Raw genomic sequence first — 19,857 nt, forward strand, 5'->3', positions numbered from 1 at the left:
ACTGCCTAATGGTACTCATCACTGAGCTATTGCATTCATTAATCCCAGGGCATACAGTAAGAGCTTAACAATTGTTTGTTAAATGAATAAAATTTAGAAGACACAGTCTAATTCTATGCCAAAGAGCCTATCTGAATTGGCAGTCTACTTTTTCTACCTTAATAATGTCCCATTTTTACTTTATTTGCTTGAAAACTCACATAACAGTCATCTCATTTTATTTATTTATTTATTTTTGGTACAGGGATCAAAAGTACTTTCCAGGCAAGAGTTTACACTGCTAAACTGCTAAACTAAATCCCTGGACCCTGCCATCTCATTTTATAGGTATATGATCAGGTTTACAACACAGTCATCTGTCTACTTTTTTTCAGAAGGAGATGCTAGGCCTCAAAGTCATGGCCTTGCTTATACTAGCCAAGTGCTCTACCTCTGAGCTATATCCTCCAGAATCATCTACTTCTATTTAATGTAGTAATACCTCTAAAAGATTGAAAGATGTAATTTAGGAGTGGTATTCAGATCACCGAAGACTTTAAATAGTTTTTCCTTTTTTTTTTTTTTTTTTTGTCTTTTTGAGACAGGGTATTGCCATACAGCCCAGTCTGGTCTCAAACTCACAGTAATCCCCCTGCCTCAGCCTCCCAAGTGCTGGGATTATAGGCATGTGCCACCATGTCTGGCTCAATTTTAAATAGTTTAAAATGAGGTATAAGAAAAACTGAATCACAGTTCAGCTTATAAACATTTCTGAACTTCTCTTATTAAATACCTATCAATAGATTTAGAAGAACAACGTGATGTCCATTTATAGAATCAGTTTCAAAATCCAGCATTATTCTTGGATATAAATTTCAATTAGGAAAGAAGATGGACAACAGCAACTTAATGTTAAAACCAAATCACTTTGGAAAAGGCCTAATTCTATTGTAGGTGAGGAGTTTTTTTATTTTTGTACCGGGGATCAAACTCATGACCTCTAGCTTGCAAAGCTGGGGCTTATGCTGCTGAGCTAAATCCCCAGCCTGAAGAGTATATTTAGAAGTGAAGACATTTAAGAGCATTAATTTATTTTTGCTTTCTTTGTATTAAAAACAGGTGTGTGAACATTTCACCCTTCAACAACATGGTAAATGAAAAAATTTGTCAAAGTTTTATAAACATGTCAATATAAGTATGAGATGTATATGAAGTGCTTTAGAATCAAGAACCACATCAGAATTCAGTCTTTTAATATTCCAAAGTCATCCCTTTCTTAGAGATAAAGGGAAGCTAGCCAATATCAATTTATAATAGAGAATGCTATTCCTTTTAATTGAAATACATGAAAAAGTGATTAAAGCCGTGCAGTTTTGGGTGCGCTGGAATTTACTGAATGTTTTAGCAGTTCTATATATACACTTTAAGATCAGTCCTTTCCAGACATTTATAAAAAGATACTTTCTAAAGTAGTAGTCATCACTGAGGAGTGAGACCAAGTTTTCTAAAACACCTTTAGCACTATTATCTGAATCCAACCGCAAAATCCAACTGCCTCTAACATATGTGTGTGTGTGTGTGTGTATATATATATATACGTATATATATATTTTTTAAAATTCTATAGGTACTTACATAAATATTTCTCTCAGGTTTATAAGGTATGAAAATAGCAAGACACACGGCAATATGCAAATATGATGCTATTTACAATGGAACAAGATATACATGTGAAATACACACACACACACACACACACACACACACACACACAAAGGAACCATCAAACTGTTCACAGAATGTCACAAATGAGGATTTGAGGGAAGTAGTGGTTCATGTTTCTCTATCATTTCCCTTTTTTCCCAGCAATGAGCATGAATGGCTTTTGAAATGAATTCAAATTTAATTATTTTGGCACAGGATTGTTACAGAGGATGGTCTGTTTGTAACTATTATCAAACAAAATCTCTGAAATCTTTTAAAGTACAAAGTATAACAGGAAGCTTGGTCAAGAATGTATAGTAGGTGGTAGGTAAATTTTAGTTTTTTTTTTCCGTATTTATCGGTACCAGGGATGGAACTCACGACTGCCTGCTTGTAAGGCAGGTGCTTATGCCGCTGAGCTAAATCCCCAGCCCCGTAAATTTTAGCTTTGAAGTTCATCTTTTGATGTGCAGAAGCAATGCTAGTTACACATTGCTTTCTCATCTCTAAAATGGGACAACAGCATGTGCTACTTAAGATTAACTGAAGTATGCTTCCAAAAGAGCTTAGCTAGGTGTCTTTCACAGAGTAATAGCTATATAATGATTACTAATGCATCTTAATTCTTGGAATAGTTCCTTCCAGTCACTTCCAAAAAAAGTAGATGGAATGCTTACATTTGGTCACAGACAAAATACTTGTGTTTGGGCAGAGCCCTTTTCCTCTGGGTATTTTAGGAGATAAGAGCAGAGCTTGGTTTTAAAGCAGAAACTTCAGTTCTGTATCTCAACTCTGGATAGGAAAAGCCAGGATTTACTTTAGCTATGGATTCTGTAATTACAATGAATTACAACTAGATTAGTATGACGTTCTCCAACTTGGGAAAACTGCCTAATTAATCTAGGTAGTTTATGCCGTAATCTAGGTGCTTACGTAGTAGGATTGTTAGATTTGAATTCATCTGTAAAGCTAAAGGCATACCTGTGAAATAATAATAAGGCTGAGATGGTGAAACTTCATTTTAAAAATTAATCTAACTTTCTATATTAGATCAATATATTGTATTTAGGTAATACTGAAAATGGTAACCTAATTAATTTAAATTTAAATTTTCAATTATGAAGTTTACATCAAAACCAACATTTCACATACGTACTTTTTAAAAGTATAAGGGTTATATTCTGGATAATGTAATGGTTTCTTTGTACCCATAATGCAAGTAATAGATAATTCAGAGATGAGAATGGTATTGCTATATGGAAATTACTTTAAAATTTAAGGATATTCTGTATTAAGCCAAAGCACAGACCTAGTAAGTTTGGCACATTCACTGAATTAGCTTAAATATTTCTAGAACACATGTTTGCATCCATGATAAAAATTTTTATACAGAATCTACTGCCTCAGTTTAGTTCCATTAAAAACAAGTTCTATTACATTAGTAACTCAGAATCAATTAGCACTTTGAAAACTTGTACTATCCTAAAGTAAGTTCTTGCTAAAGTACTATAAAGTCTCTACTATGTACTGTTCCTATGAAATTGCCAGTTTCTAATACATTACTGTTTTAGAGGAATATATTTTCACAAATATCCACAGTGTGTCTTAAGAAAAGTAGGCATCTTCATAATTAAGAGATCACGGAAGTAGGGTTTGGAATTCTCTAAGTGAGCCAATGAATGTAAGGAGATGCATATTAGTAAAGTGCTGTGAACAGTTACTCAGCAGCAGAAGCCTGAGTCTATCCAGAATAAAAATAACCACATTTGACATTGTTACAGATAAATAAGCATTGAAAATAAGCCAAGAACTACATAGTAATTTCTATCTTTAACTTTTTGTAATCCACATTCTATGGATAATTTGTTTTCCCAAAAGGCTGATATATTTCAGTATTTTGACAACAGTGTTAATTTTGAGTTGGCAGAGGTAACCTAACTACTGTTATGCTTGGTACTAAGGGATATCCCTTCAATAAAATTAATTGAAATACTAAACAAAACAGCCAGGGTACTTGTACAGGCAGTGGGCCTTCCTTTTACCATTTTTCCACTTGTCACTTATGCCTCCCCCCAATCCTGTTTTATTTGTACCAAATACCTTGCATCTTGGCTGTCAATAGTTTTGTACTCCTTGCAGTGGAAGGCTAAACAGGAGTAGTCAAACACTGACTACAGCGCAACCCACTTGGGACCCCTGCTGTCTTTCTTTCGGAGTTTGCTTTCTCTAAATAAATATATTCTATTCTTAACCTCCATTGTTCCTAAAATTCATTCTTCAATTTTAGAGAACACGAACTTGTACCAGACATATAGTAGATACTGGGGGTTTCTTCCCCTTGTACCATTTGGAGGTCTTCCACCGAGATCACTGGATAGAGGTAACAGTTTGCTTTGTCTCACAGACTCTGGACTGGGTCTCATTTACATAACAAACGTTATGCTTCAAATATTGCATTTGAAGCAATATTGCCGATTGCTTATAAATGCTTGTGTGTTGTCTTTGCCTATTACTTATAACTGGTTTGTCTCTTACGTAGTTTTGCTAAAATAATGATAAATCTAACTTTAAAATAGGAAGGTTATAATAAGGTTATGATACTTCTTTATTTTTCTTGGTACCGGGGATTGAACGCATGACCTCACACTTGCCAAGCAAACACTTGTGCCGCTGAGCTAAACATCTAGTCCTATGATACTTCTTTAATGGGATATTTTTGTTCTTGTACATGTTGCACATGAACTAATTTCTGCATTTACTGGTACTCCTGGAGCTTGACTTTACTTAGGTAACAGTGCTAGCAGGTAACTCTAGCAGACTTTAATTAAACTTCTGCAAAATGCGTGTTCTTAAATAAAATCAAGCTCAGATTTAGAAAATATGCACGCCTACAATCAAACATGGGTCTCCTTCCACCAATTAAATGACACTAATTTGGTGGTCATTTTTAAGACCTCGAGAACAGGTTTCACTGGGACAGACTTGCTCTCATCCTCCTCTACACTCCAGAGGAAATGCCAAGCCTGTTTTGCTTGTTTCCTTTCTCTGGTCTTACTTCTAATCTTTCCCCACTACTTTGTTCTTTCCTTTTTAGAGGCATGTAAAATTAGAAAGCAAAGAACTCTGGATTGTTCCAACCTTTTTCTCCATAGGAAATTAGCCTTTGCTAATGCCAAAGTCAGGGATGTCATCTTAGATGAAGGGCACATACCCCATCCCTGGATCAGAAGAGACATCGCAATTTTGCCCATCTAAGAGAACACACATAAAAAACATATCCTGGCTTAATGTTCTGGACAAGTCTCTCTCAGATGACTGAAACTGACATATTGGGAAGAACTGACTTCTGAGTGAAACCACAAGGCACTATTTCCAAAAGCACCACACTTAAGGGTCCAAAACACATTTAGACTAAGGGCGGCTTTCCAACCTTTCATTTATATATTTAGGAAAATACTTCAATAATAACTTGTGGACTTTAAAACCTTTATTGTAAACTTATGAAGTGCTAGCTAAGGCTTTTAACTATCCCTTACAGAACTTTGCCACTGATTACTCCGCCAGCTAATTAAATGCTCTTAGAGTAGCTGCCACTCCGAAAGCAGAGGACAGGTTTCCCCAGGGTCTTTTTGGTGAATCCCTGTTGAAGCCAATGGCCAATGGAATATTGACCATATGGACAACTGGATTCCATTCTGGAGACTGATCTCTGGTTCTGTGGAATATAAACTGAGAACTGAGGGGCCACTGTCAGGATACCCAAAGGTTCCTCAGTATTTCACAGCAGGGAAATGGTTTGCATTTGTGCCTTACATATGTTAATTAAGAGTTGATAGTCACCTTTTTCTTTTCTGTGTTCATAGAAGAATGATATGCATTTACTAACACATAAACTGCTGGCCCAGGGATTAGCTCAGTGGTATAAATGCCTATGCCTAACAAACACAAGGTCATGAGTTTGATCCCCAGTACAAAAGAAAGAAGAAGGAAAAAAAAAAGTGATTGCTAGATAACTTGTTAAGTTTAACCTGTGAGTTTCACGTATATAAAAATTTAAAGCATTGCCATGCTCCACTGCCAGGAAAGACTGCCTAGGTGATTAGATGAGTAACACAAGCGTCTTGGAGACTTCTTTGCCCATAATTCCCCAAGTCATTTGTTGTCTTTACCTATATCTCAGGAGGAGGTCTTCACAGCACCACCAGAGAAATGTTTGACCTCCAACTCACCTTTTACATATGCTCTCTTTCAATGAGCAACAACAGTAGTTTATTACAAAGTTATGCTTTCTTTTTAAACTTTCCTGTCACAATTAGGACCAACCGTAATTCAAGCTTATACAAGTCTTACGGAAATAAAGTTCACAAGCTACCTGGGAAGATAAAATTGCCTGTACCAGTTCGAAGGTGGATAGGCGGGTTCCATTTTGTCTTCAACTGTCTCCAGATGGCACCCACCTGCCCTGGAGTGGAATCAACCTGCGGCATGCTTTGGGAACATTATCAAATAGAAATAAGAAAGGGATGCCCAATTATTTCTTTTGGCATACACAGGTAGCTCAGTGTCAAAGTCTCATGTACTGGAAGATGTTCAACCCTGACATGTTGTTTTCTACACTGCAGACAGGGATAATTTAATGCCAAAGTCTCTTACTCCTTTGGAATGCATTGATGCTCGACCCTTACATGTTGAAAAACAGCTTTATGATATTTTTTTTGCATGTGTGTGGTCTACCTACCCACTACAGCCAAAATAGAATTCAGAGGAAAGTATTAATTATGATGCTATTTTACAACTAAAGGCATGCTGTAAAAAAGAGGGAAAATGACTTAAAGCTGTATGCTTACCCAAGATGAAAATGTCTGGTGTGTCTACAGAGGGCCTTTAAATAGACCCTCTTATAGAGTATCTCTGACTGCTGATCAACAACTGTGACACTTTTAGCCTGAAGAAGCCAGATTGGTCATTGCCCATTTCTTCTTCGTGGCAGTTTGGGGTACTTCTTCAGAGAAGGAAATGTTAAAGGCAGATAGAAATATTATAGGCAGTCAGACAGGGCTGGGCCCTCGAAGGAGCCAGTGCAGAAGACCAGATATCTTGCAACCTTGGAGGAGACAGACACCTTCTGTTGTAGACCAGATCTCAACACAAAAAACAAAACAAATGCAGCCACACCCTAAGGACAAATATCTGGGATTGATATTCGAAAGAAATCTGAATCTGGCAATCTTTTTAGACTTTGGAACTGGGCTACTGAAAACTGTATAAGGAAAATAATTCTTACTTTAGAAAATTCCTGTTAGCACAAGTCAGTTTTAAAAACATTTGGGAAGGCCCACCAAATGTGAGCCAGGTATAGTGCTTGATGGTAGCACATATGAAGAGGAAGCAAATTCAAACTGAGGACTCTAGATGGAATCTATATGGTCAGTATGTAGTAGAGCAGGATTGGGATGTAGGCCTAACTGTAAAGTTCCTATTCACAAGATACCATTGTATCAGGGCATTGTTATTTATTTCTGAACATGTACAAATGGGAAGCCCATTCTCCAAGCTTCTTAAGTTTGTAAAGATGAAATGAAAAAAGTGTCTATTATGAAGTTAGGTACACAGTAGCATTCAAAAACTGTTCATTTTAATTTTTTTCCCCTGGAACAACATCTTGCATAGCAATGGTATTCAATAAATGCTAACCTGAAACTTAAAAAAAAAAATTTACTCCATGTGTCTTATTTTAGGACTACTGATATCAAAGTGATGCCTTCCTTTGGAGTTATATATAAATGATGATATATACAAAGTGTAGTGAGGAACAGATTTCTTCAAATTCACAACAAAAACATAATCCAAAAATTTACTGTCTTCTGATATTTCACCTTTTCTCTTCATCACTGGAAATTTCACTATCACAGAGAAGAAGGTTTTGTTCACTGTTGAGAAAAGGCTTCTAATTAAACACTATTTAACTTTAAATAGAAAGAAACAAGATATTCAACAATCTGCTGCAAGTGAACTGCATAGATTTTAGAAATACTTTTTACTATGACTATAATGTACAAAATAAATGTTTACTTTTAAAGTCTTATAACAAGCTATGTTATTCATTTAAATACACTTTTATATATACAAATGGGATAAGCATTCTATTTTCAATAGACAAGAAAAAATATTGAAAATGCCTTACAGTTTTATTTCCTTTAGTAAATTAAGCAAGGTAAGTAAGCAGTAGAAAGATATTTGCTTTACAGTAAGACTTTCCAAGTTACTTTTAACATTCTGGGTTACAAATCAATAAATGTAAATTATTCTCACTTTTACCAAAAATAATTTTTATTATTGAATTTCAGATACACAATTATTTGATCAAAATTATAAACTAGTACAAAAGGGTAAGACTTTTGACTTCAGAAGAAAAACAGCCTTGAGTGGCTTTCAAGGATTCAGTATTTTCAATTCAGCTGATAATCAGTGGTACCCTGATTTTTCCATGATTGTGATTCCAATCTAAGTTGCACAAAAACCAAATCAAATTCAAAGGTTAGGTTCAATTTTGACCTTATAAGGAAATTTGATTTGGTTTTCGTCCAGTCAGTTTGTGACCAGAATTGTGCAGAGAATTTAGTCCATGCACTGCGGTATCTCTGTATTTCTCAGCAAGGAACAACATTAGTGTCACATTTTGTTTGATATGTAACTTAAAACCATGAATGAGATAGAAGAGTGTTACTTCTATGGTTAAATGAATTATAACTTGCTCTCTCTCCTGTTTTGGCACAGGGACTTGTACAAAGGCCCTCTCACACACTAGGCAAGTACTATACCATTGAGCCAAACTCAAACCCACCCAACCCCAATTCTTTTTGTGTTTTTGCGGGGAGACAAGGTCTCACTACGTAGCTCAGGCTGGCCTCAAACTCACAGCAATCCTCCTGCTTTAGCCTCTCAAGCGCTGGATTACAGGCATGCATCACCACACCTGGTCTAAAATTAATTCTCTATTAAATTGCACATTTAAATAAAACCTGGATTTATCAGTCTGAACCGTTGACAATGGTCTTTAGCTTAGTTCCATTATTCTCTAGCAAGTACATTCAGATGATTTGGCTGAACAGGAAACAACCACTGTCAGAAGAGAAATGAATTGCCAGGTTCACTGAACTGAGACAAAAGTGTCAACACAGGGACAATGGAGAGAACGAGAAGAGGGAGAAATGGCTAAGTGGAGACAGCCAGCTATTTTGCATTTGTTTCTCTCTTGGAACCTGACCAGTTGCTAAGAGAAAAAATCAGGTCACTGCTTTTAGTTGCTTCTCTATTAGGTTTTTAATTCAATAAAATACAACCACATCCATGAATGAAAAATGGCAAATGAAATACAGAGTCCATTTTGGAATGAAGGTTATAAATATATTTCATCTTCCAAAGATTAAAAATGTATTTTTGATCCAGATAAAAAGTTTAAAGTCTAAAATAAAATGCCTCGCTTGTTAAAGTTTATGTGAAAATAGGTACTTCTTAAAAGTGGTCCTTTCTCCTCCAAAACAAAACAAAACAAAATTTTTAAAAAATCCACTAATGGTGCACTCTCACTGTTATTTTCACATTACCAGAGCTATTTATCCAGTATATGCTAAGATTATTGTGAAAAATCAGTGAACAAATACCTGGTCCTTTCAGGGTTCTATCAGTGTAGTCATCTATTTTGGAACTTTAAACATTGGTCTTTTTGGGGGCGGGATACAGCTTAGCAGCTTTACAGTGCCTACCTGGCAAGTACAAGGTCCTAAGTTTGATTCTCAGTAACATAAATAAATAAATAAATTTGAATAATTATTTTTTACTATAGGTACTTTAGCAAACACGTTTCTTGCATTGCAGCCACAAAAGATAACTCTAGCTGGCTTAAAGGGAAAAAGAATTTAAGTGGAAAGGAACTGCTTGCTAGTCTAAGCTTTGCTGGGAAAGTTGGAGACTGGGCTAGGCAAACGAACAAGGACAAAAAGATTGCAGAGCTAGGGCCAGAGAGACTAGTAAGAACACTGAGTTGTCTGGGACCCTGGTTACCGCAGCTCCTGTTCTATGCATAGATGGTGAATGTTATCATACACGCTGCCATGGTCCTCTCTCCTCTACTAGATGTTACTACCCCACTTAGAAACAATTTTCCACAATTCTCCTTTCTGTGCCATTAGCCCCCTACATTAAAATAAAGTGCTAGGTTATGTACTGTAGCTCTAACAGAAAAGGCCAAGACACCAAGTCTCTGGCTTCTTAGGCTTCTGAGGTAGGCACCCCTCTACTAGGACCTACACAATGAGCAATTCTTGAAAACTGAGGAGGTGGTTCTAGTGCTGGAAGCCCAAAAAGCCAAATGACCCATTCCGGAATGCTGCTTATTCAGGAAACTGCCTAAAACACAACCAAACCTTCTGTCTTCTAAGTGCTCTGTAGCAGTCTGAACGGTGACTCACTGAGTCCTGGCCCTCTGGTTTTTAAACTTCCTCACTGGCCCACATCATTTGCACCCTAGGTACAATGTTGAGCCTCCTCCAAAGTGATGTTTCAATCACTACCATAGTCTGGTGTTTTGTTCTTATGCTGGTATGAGCCAAATTATTATCACTGATAAGCCTGGGAAAATGCTACCTACAAGCTCCTGAGCCTTCTCATACTCAAATGCTGCAGGAAGATAAATGAGTAAACTTTGTAAACTAAAATTATAAGCATAATCTCATTTGTCAACAATCATCAGATAAATTCCTTAGGGCTGTGGCCTTCTCATGATCTCTGTGAGACTAATGGGCAATGATGTCATAGCTATTAAAATTAATTTTATAATCAAAGTAGTATATGCTTATAACTTTAAAAGTCTAGAAATGACACACCCTAAAAACAAACCTCCTGACCCATAGCCCATTTATTCTTAATGCTGCTTCACAGAGGCAACTAATTTTAATTCTTTAGCTTTTTCTTCTGGTATATACCTGTATTATAATTTTTTTAAAATTAACATTCAGTTGTCATATTATGATGACAATTTAAATACTGCTTACTATTCAACCAATCTGTGAAACACAACAGCCCCCTCTACAGACTCGAGAACTACAGGCCTCTTTCTTCCCTGACAAGTTAGTCATCAGTTTTCTGCTTCCCATCTTCAAAAATTTCAAAATACTTTTTATACTGTTGTTTTCTTCTAGATATTTTTGTCTTTGAAAGTTTACACTATATTTATTTACTCCTTTACTATGAGGGCTTTGTAGGAAACAAAACTGAACTTAGGTTCACTGCTTTATGTTTAAAAAGAAACCAAGTGAAGTTAGTTAAATCTGACCCTGAAATGTCAGGCCTGTCTTTGCAGCCCCTATTATCTACTTGAGATTATCTCCTACTTCTTCTTGCCACTAAATAAAACACCTCTCTTTGTAGGTCAAGAATTCCCTCACCCAGAACCCACTTTGTTTGCCTACCTTGTTTATTTTTCTAATACTCTTGAAATTATTAAGTTGCTTTTTACTACCTTTAAGAGCACACATAAATCTCAAAACCCCAGGCTCTTTTTTTTTTTTTTTTTTTGGTACTAGGGATCGAACTCATGACCTTGCACTTACCAGGCAGGCACTTAAGCCACTGAGCTAAATCCCCAGCCCCTCCCAGGTTCTCTTGATAGAATGTGTAAATTGTACAGTTCAATGGTGTTAAAAACATTCATGATATTGTGCAACCACTACCACCATCCATCTCCGTAATTCTTTTCTCTTCACAAAACAGAAACTCTGCACTCGTTACGTAATTATTCCCCATTTCTCTCCTGCATCTGACTCTGGCAACCACCTCTCTGTATGATTTGTGACTAGTTTATTCCACTTAGTATAATGTCTTCATTTATACACTGGTTGTTTTGGAGTATACTAATTTCCATAAATGTGCAAATTTCCCAGTTTTACCTTTTATTGATTTACAACTTTATCCCATTATGGTTGGAGAAAATATTTTGTATAAAAACTATTTTTTTTTTTGGTCTTCTTCCTTTTTATCGGTACCGGGGATCGAACTCACGACAGCCTGCTTGCAAGGCAGGCGCTTATGCCGCTGAGCTAAACCTCCAGCCCCATAAAAACTATTTTTAAAATATCTACTGAGACTTATCTGTGATCCAACAATGCTGGAAAATGATTGTGCACTTGAGAATAATGTGTATGCTATTGTTGGGTACAGGTTTTATACATCAATTATATCTATTTGGCTTACTGTGTGAAGTTCCTTATTCCTTTAGTTCTCCTTTGTTCTAGCCATTATTTAGAGTACAGTACTGAAATATCAAATTATTATTGTAGAACTATTTCACCCTTTAATTCTATAAGGTTTTGCTTCATATGTATTAGTCTGTCAATATGAGTAAATATTTTTAATTGCTACATTTCTTCTTATATTGAACCTTTTAATAATATATAATGTCCTTTTTTGCCTCTTATACATTTTTAGTCTATTTTATTTGACACTGAAATAGCCATTCTTGCTGTTTTGGTTACTATTTGTACAGAGTACTAGGTCTTAATTTTTAGTTAAATATAATTTGGAATAAAAGGTATCATTGGTCGGGTCTGGAGATTTAGCTCAGCGGCATAAACGCCTGCCTTGCAAGCAGGCAGTAGTGATAAAAAGGAAAAAAGACAAAAAAAAAAAAAAAAAAAAAGAGTATCATTGGCTGATTCTAAACACCTATCACCTCAGCATTGGGGACACAATAATAAGACCAATACTGCCAAGTATGGTGGTGCATGTCTGTAATCCAGCACTTGGGAGGCTGAAGCAGGAGGACTGTTGTGTGTTCAAGACCAGTCTGGGCTACAAAGTGAGCTTAAGGCCAACCTGAACTGCATGGTGAGACCCTGTCTTAAAAAGAAAAAAAAAAAAAAGAACAATATAGTCTGTGCTCGTACCCTCAAGCTGCTCAACAATATAGTCCTGAACTGGAATTTTCACTCGAATTAAAGAACACAAAAATGACTACTCGATTCTTTCCAAGATGATATATAACTAGTACTATAATAGATGCAGGAGAAAGATGCTTCAATTACACTTAACTAAGGGCGTAATTACACTGCAGAACTCCTGTTGAGACGAGCTGACTGGACAGTGACAAGTACCTTAACAACTGTTTGGTAAATGCAAGGACAACCGATATACAGAACTACTCTGCGGAATAAAACTGTAAGAAATCTTAACTCAGTAACTGCACAGCAAAAAACTGACACACATTATTTTTTTAAATCTTCTTAATCCTACTTTACAGGCGTTAACATTCTTATTTTACAAATGAGAAAACGGACTCACAGGGGCTACATGACTGGTTAAAGTCTAACTAGTTAACATGATAGGATTCAAACCCATTTAAGTCTGGTTCCACAATCTGTGCTCTTTAGCTTTACGGTATGAAATCCTTTCCCAAGTACCCAAATAGTCTTCTTCCTATGGAAGTGAGGTAAAAGTTATGCTGAAGTTACAGTGTGCTAACATGAATGTCATAGGTATGGGAGAAACGTATGTCTAACACACAGCCCTCCTCCCCCCTCCACCAAATGGGCAAAACTATATTTTAAATCATAAAATGAAAGACAGAAGCATGTACAGTTTTTTTAAGTAACCAGACTAAGATAATGCAAGGAGTATTGTTTTATAACTTTAAAATACAATTTCTAGCTAAATTTCAATCTCTCTCAGCTGCCTTAAGATAAAAGATCATGACAGAAGTAGTCAAGTACTGTCAAAGACCCAAGAGCTGCCTCAGTTTTACTTTCATTCAAAACTTTACAACATTACATTAAGGAATATATTCTCATTTTTTAAAATTGCAAAGTATATATGATACATTTTGGTTATTTTTTTAATCTTTTTTTTTTTGGTCTTTTGAGACAGAGTCTTGCTATGCAGTTTAGGCTGGTCTTGAACTCACAATGATCCTCCCCAGCCTCCCGAGTGCTGGGATTACAGGCATGCACCATCATCCCCGACTTAAAATATTTATTTTTACTAGTACATGTTTGTGGGACATAATGAGTACATTCACTGTGGAAAGCTGGTATAATAAACACATATCAGTTATTTTTTCCGTTCCTTTCTCCTCCCTTTTCCCTCTCTCCTCTTGGTCCCCTTGGTCTCCTTTACTTTTCTGCAAGATCTCTCTTTTACTTTTTTCTCTTGTTATTTTGGTTTTCTCATATGAGAAAAACCATGTAATATTTAAGTTTGAGTGTCTGATTTATTTCATTTAACATATGGCCTTATGGCACATTCATTTTCCTACAAATGACTACAATTTATCCTTCTTAATGGCAGAGTACTATCCATTATGCGTAAACACCACATTTTCTTTATCCACTCATTTGTTGATGGACATACAGGACACATCCAAGATTTAGCTAGTTTGGTATGTGACCTTACACATACCAAACACTTATGCTGCTATAAACATATACATTATTGTAACATGATGTCTTTTGCTCTTTTGGGAAGATACCAAGAAGGCGAACTGCTGAGTTAAATGGAAACATTACATTATTTTTAATTGTTTAAGCATATTAAAAACTAAAAAACAATTACAGAAAATAAAGACTGTTGTTATCTTCTTGGTAATGCTGCAGATTCAAATTTTTCTATAGAAGCCTTTCCTGACAAATTTGATTTTACAGAAGAACAGCAGTTCAAACTGCTAGGTTATTTTTGATGACATATTTTCCTACGGTCTGACATCTATATAGCCTTTTATTACATGGTGATTCTTACTTATTTTGTGGTGATGAGACTGATCCTGGGTCCTCTAGCATGCTAAAGAATAGCACTGTCACTGAGCTATATCCTCAGTCCTATTTTATTTTATTTTTGACTTTTTTGTGACAGGTCTCACTATGCAGTTCAGGCTGGTCTTGAACTCATTTTGTAACCCAAGCTGGTCTTGAACTTGAAATGATCCTCTTGCCTCAGCCTTCTAAATGCCAGGATTACAGGCATGTGCCATGACGCTTGGATTTTTTATTTTACTTTGAGATAATTAAGTTGCCCACACAGGCCTCAAACTTGTAGTCCTGCTGCCACAGCCTTGCAGCATGTGCCCTTGTGCTTGGCTTGATTCATATCTAACAATATTCTCTCTCTCTTTTTTTTAAAAGCAGTTGCAAAGTTTATTCAGGAAAGCAAAAATGGAGAGAGGGAAACTGGCTCTGCAGAGTGAGCTTAGACCAAGTAAACAGAGAAAGGGAAAGAACAAAGAAAGTACATGCTGCATCTGGGAAAAACAGCATGGGTTGTCATAGAAAGTTATGACAGCTGATAACATTCTCTCCTAAGTGGCAGCTTCTAAAATTCTTTTAGTTATATACAATAATTTAATTAAATTTGTAAAGTAATCTCAGTTTGTATAACTTGCTTCCTTTAATATATAGCCATAGAAAGATAAGTATGTGTTCTCCCTTTGTGTAGGACAGCGAATTCCTTTGCTTTCTCATGAAAGGTCTCTTTCCAGCTTTGAAATATTAAGATTCTAGTAGTTACCAACAGATATTTACTTTTTAAATGTACCTCTCATATATTCATTTTCTTATCACAAAGCATAATTTAAATTATTAAGTTGAAAGTAACTTAATAAGGCACGTGAATCTTACACCATGGTTTACACACTGTAGGCTACTGTTTGATATACAACTCTAAAAGATACAACATTTTAAAATTTAAATGAGAAGCCCTACTCAACTCTCTCATTCAAATGAATTTATATATAAATATGGTTATCTTATTTTTTATAATAAATTTATTCTAATTCTAAACATTTAAACATCATTAAACCATTGAATATAAATATGAAAATCTACCCTTGCAATCAGGAAAACTTGACTAGTTTCAAAGCTTGAGTGAGAATGTAGTTGGGTAACTATATACCTCATAACTATTATTTTAAATTACGAAAAAGCCTCAAGTCTCATTTGATGCTTAGTCACTAGAACTGAATGCGTGATTTTAATATTAAGAGTAGATCCACATTAATACTGACCCTTCATTTATTTCAAATATCATAATTGTAGGCTCAAAAAAAAACTGACCTTGCATATACCAAACACTGAAATTATAGAACAAACTGTTTTCAAAGTGGAAGACTAATTTGCAATTTTACAAATAAATATAAAAATCAGAATTTCATACCTTGTGCAAGCATGTTAAATTCCAAGAACAGTGCTATATGGTAAAGTTCCATGGCTTCTTCTGCCCTAGTCATGCTTGGCTTCCCTGCGACAAGAGCCTGAACTTCACTGAGACTCCCCACAGAGGGGCTACAGTGTAAAACAGAGAGGTCTACCATGTCAGTATACATACAGTGCAGTATCACCTTTGCATATTTTTTTGGTATAATGGATTCATCTAAAATAATTCTTGTGGGAGTTCTCAAGGTTCGGTCTGTGATTTCTTCACCAGTCCGTATCCTCCTTTGTAATAAATTTCGAAAAAATGGAGACCGTGCAGAAATAATAGCCTTGTGGGCTTTCAGCTCTTCATCTAAACAGTTCTGATTTCCCCCAAAAGCTTCAACCAGTTCAGAGTCTGAAGAAAAACTTAGGATGACATCATAATAACACATATAATCAAAGAGTCCACGCATATCTACATCAAGGGAGTTTGGTGTTCCGAATTCTTCACTAAGTTGAACAAGGATGTCAACATTTTGAAATCTTGAGTCCTCCATTCCAAACTCTCCTGTATAAAGGTAGTGTAACAGAGCAGAAAACATGGGCATATCAATACCAGCTGTATTGATGTCCATTATTATCTCTGCCCCATATTCAGGCGAGGAAGCAAGCAGTGTTTTAAAAAATGGACACCTTGCTGCCAAAATGGCACGATGAACAGGAAAACAAGTTTCTTGAAATATTAAGTCTACATCAGTACAATACTTATACTCATAAAGATCAGCCATATCTTTCTGCAATGTCCGGGCTTCTGGTCTAGCCAAACTGGCTTGTAGAGAAAGCTCCTTTAAGGCTGAAGTTCCCTCATATTCCTCCACTAACGCATTGACATCTCTAACGTCCCATCCAGAGAGGAGTTCTCGCATCTGCTTGGCATGATCAGCAGACCGATTAGATTTTCGACGCTTAATAAATTTCTTTTTGAGGGTGGCAAGGCCAGAGGTTCTCTTTTTTTTGTCTTGTGGTTTTTCGTGCCCATGGTCAAGGCTATATAATTTTGATTCACAACCATAGCCTTGCTGAGAATAGGATGATGTCCCTAAAAACAAAATTAAACAAATGAAATTTTTTCTTTAACATTCATTTTTAACATTAACATTTTTCATGGTAAAATTTTTTGCAAACAGATAATCTTGGACCAAATGAGACTGACTTTTGTTTTTATAATGGAACTTAAGAATTTCAAATAACATTTTAAAACAAGAAATAGGAACAACCATAGCAAATTAATCTGAATTTCTAAAAATTCCGTTTGTTCCCTGACAAAGACTGAGGACAGAATTTTCTTTCTTTCTTTTTTTTCTTAACTACTGGGGATCAAACCCAGAGGTGAGCTGTCACTGAGTTATATCCCAGTCCTCTTTTTTTTTTTTTTTTGAGAGAATCTTGCTGAACTACCCAGGTTGGGTGCTTCAAATTTATAATCTTCCTGCCTCAATCTCCTAAGTACCTAGCATTACAGGCATGGACCACCATGTCTAGTTGATAATCAAAAATCCTAATTATATTTTAAAGAGAGGTAAGCAGATTTGTAAATTAGGAATACTGCTTGCATATAATTGGGAAATGCTTTATCTTTTCAACTAGGGCAAGGATGCATTTGTAGGGGTAAAATCCATGGAGGACCAGGACACACAAATGGAGACAGCCAATTTGCTAGGTAATTAATTTGCAAATATGGTTAAAGTCACTAAAGAAAAGGTCAATTGTGTTATATAAGCAGTTTGTTTAAACAAAACTCATACAAATCAGATTTTCATTTGTGAGGGGATAGATCCTACAGAATTATCTATAACTTTTTCATATTTAATTCTTTTTATCCAGAGACCACTGAAAACAATTCTATTTATAGTCGCAAAAGAAATCAAAGTTAGAAAAACTGAAAGTTTACCTATAAAAGTCTGTTGGGCCTGTGAGTTTCCCCCTACCCTTGGGGAACATGAATGAGGATAGTTAGATGCATTAGCACCCATTTTCTTCAGTCACTCAGGCATTCCATCTGCTGGCTCTTCAGAATATGATCCCAGAGACCTTTATGAGCCTTCAACCCTGGATCCAGCAGCCTCTTTTCATCCATTTCTTGATATGAAACAAAAAATAATTTTACTTATTTTTTCAAATGTATCTAAAATCAGTTTTTTAAGCAAGCTACTGAAAAACATTTTTATTTGCAAATACCATAGATACGCTAATGATTTCCTATGTAACATTTTTTGAAAACATAAAATTTTTAATTCTGCATTACAAATCTGTTAGCTGTAATTCTGAGTCATAAGTGTATCAATTATATACTTTCTAAGATAGTATGCATCAAATGTAAACATATAGTCATAGGAGGAGTACTTCAAAGTACAGGGAAAGATATTTAGACTAAAAAAAAAAGCTTCAGTGAAAAACCTTGCAGACAATCATTAGTCATTATCATATTGTAAGCAACATACAAACACTAAAAGAGGTTGATACGAGTACTATGCATACTAAGAACATATAAATTTGTCTGGCTAAAGGGACAGTTGGTTTAAGGAAAATGTTCAAAAACAAAAACACATGCAATTTAAAATCCATTATGGGACTTGTTAGGAAACCAACCAGAAGGCAGCTTAATCTAGCTTTAAAATGAAAGATGAAGTGTTTTTAACATATAAAAGGCAGAAATACACACATAACCATGAAAAACCCACTGGAAAAAAAGAGCTATGTTAAGATTCTTGGAATTTATTTTCATCCATATTGCTAATATAAGTATAACCTTAGGAATTCACATTTAAGAAAAATTACTATTAATATTTATTATGCCTTTCTCCGCATGTGTGTGTGCAAATAATCATGGAAATTTATTTACGTAAGCATATAAATATCTGTTTATAGCTGTCAAAATAGGACTGAAAAATTTCCACTAACTAGACACTTTATAAGTACTGTACTATGTAAAGTAACAGTACCTCTGAATTATATGCTTACATAAGCAAATTTCCTACTAAATCTTATCTACTTGCCTAAGAGAACAAAACAGCTTTAAATTTTATTTTAGTGTTTATTCTTGGAATCTTGAACAGATATGGACAGTTACAGAAATATGAAAATGCATTCTGTAAGAATTACACAGCAAAGAAGCTAATGGGTTTAATATGCTATTTTGTGAATGTTAAAAACAAAACCTTGAGCAGGAGATGAGGCTCAGTGTTGAGACCCTGGGGCCAATCCCCAGTAAGGTTGGTGCCGCTGGGGTGGGGAAGAGCTAAGTTTTGTATCTGGGACTAACTGTGGATATAAAAAATATGGGTCCAGTGTTTTCTAAAGACACAGCTGCTTTCTGTTGCTCCTATGGTAGGCTTCTTCTCATTTCCTTTGCTCATTCTTAAAGTTCCATATTGCTTTTTTATTTTGCTTTTTAAATTTCTTTTGGTTGCAGTGACTCACTAATATAAAGTATGCTGAAGCACAAAGTACACTGAAACACAACAAGGCAGAACAGAAGCTTGTTTCCAGGTGAAGGAAAATCAGGAGGGTCCTCCTCGGAAGTAGACAGAGCTTAACACTTCTATTTCAACACACATGTACATACACATGAGAAACACTTTCCAAATGAGAACTTTACATGATTTGTAAGGCCACAAGACACTATTACACTGGCCTTTTTGAGATTTAAACCACATCAAAAATGCCTTTTAAAAAAGCTTTACTTTAGGGTGAACATAATTAGATACTCTAGGAGAAACAAGAGCATGTAACAAAAACCAGAAACGGCACAGGCTGAGCTACACATAACTTGGCTATTCCCCATGACAGTGAGGTTTCATGCAAGGGATATGCCCTGAAATAAAAGTAACTTCAGAATTTAGGGACAGTCTCTTGGTAGCTACTTATTGACAGAAACCCCCTTCAGAAGTAGTTTGGGTGATTTTATATCTCCCAAATGATTTGAATATCAAAATAA

General features: G+C 35.6%; 1 protein-coding gene across 5 annotated transcripts in view; it reads right to left on the reverse strand.

The window, feature by feature from the left end:
- Btbd7 (BTB domain containing 7) overlaps nt 1-19,857 on the reverse strand; it is a 105,412-nt gene that overhangs the window by 41,901 nt on the left and 43,654 nt on the right. For all 5 annotated transcript variants that reach the window (XM_003462645.5, XM_063241093.1, XM_063241095.1 and 2 more), the window contains exons 2-3: nt 17,812-17,999; nt 15,880-16,959 (exon numbers count right to left, since the gene is read on the reverse strand). In XM_003462645.5, coding sequence (XP_003462693.1) covers nt 15,880-16,959; nt 17,812-17,893 — 1,162 coding nt within the window. In that variant the 5' untranslated portion in view covers nt 17,894-17,999. The remainder of the gene's footprint in view (nt 1-15,879; nt 16,960-17,811; nt 18,000-19,857) is intronic.

Source organism: Cavia porcellus, unplaced genomic scaffold (assembly GCF_034190915.1).
Source record: "Cavia porcellus strain 051 isolate PalLab524CR breed Dunkin Hartley unplaced genomic scaffold, mCavPor4.1 scaffold_31, whole genome shotgun sequence".
Lineage (NCBI taxonomy): Eukaryota > Metazoa > Chordata > Mammalia > Rodentia > Caviidae > Cavia > Cavia porcellus.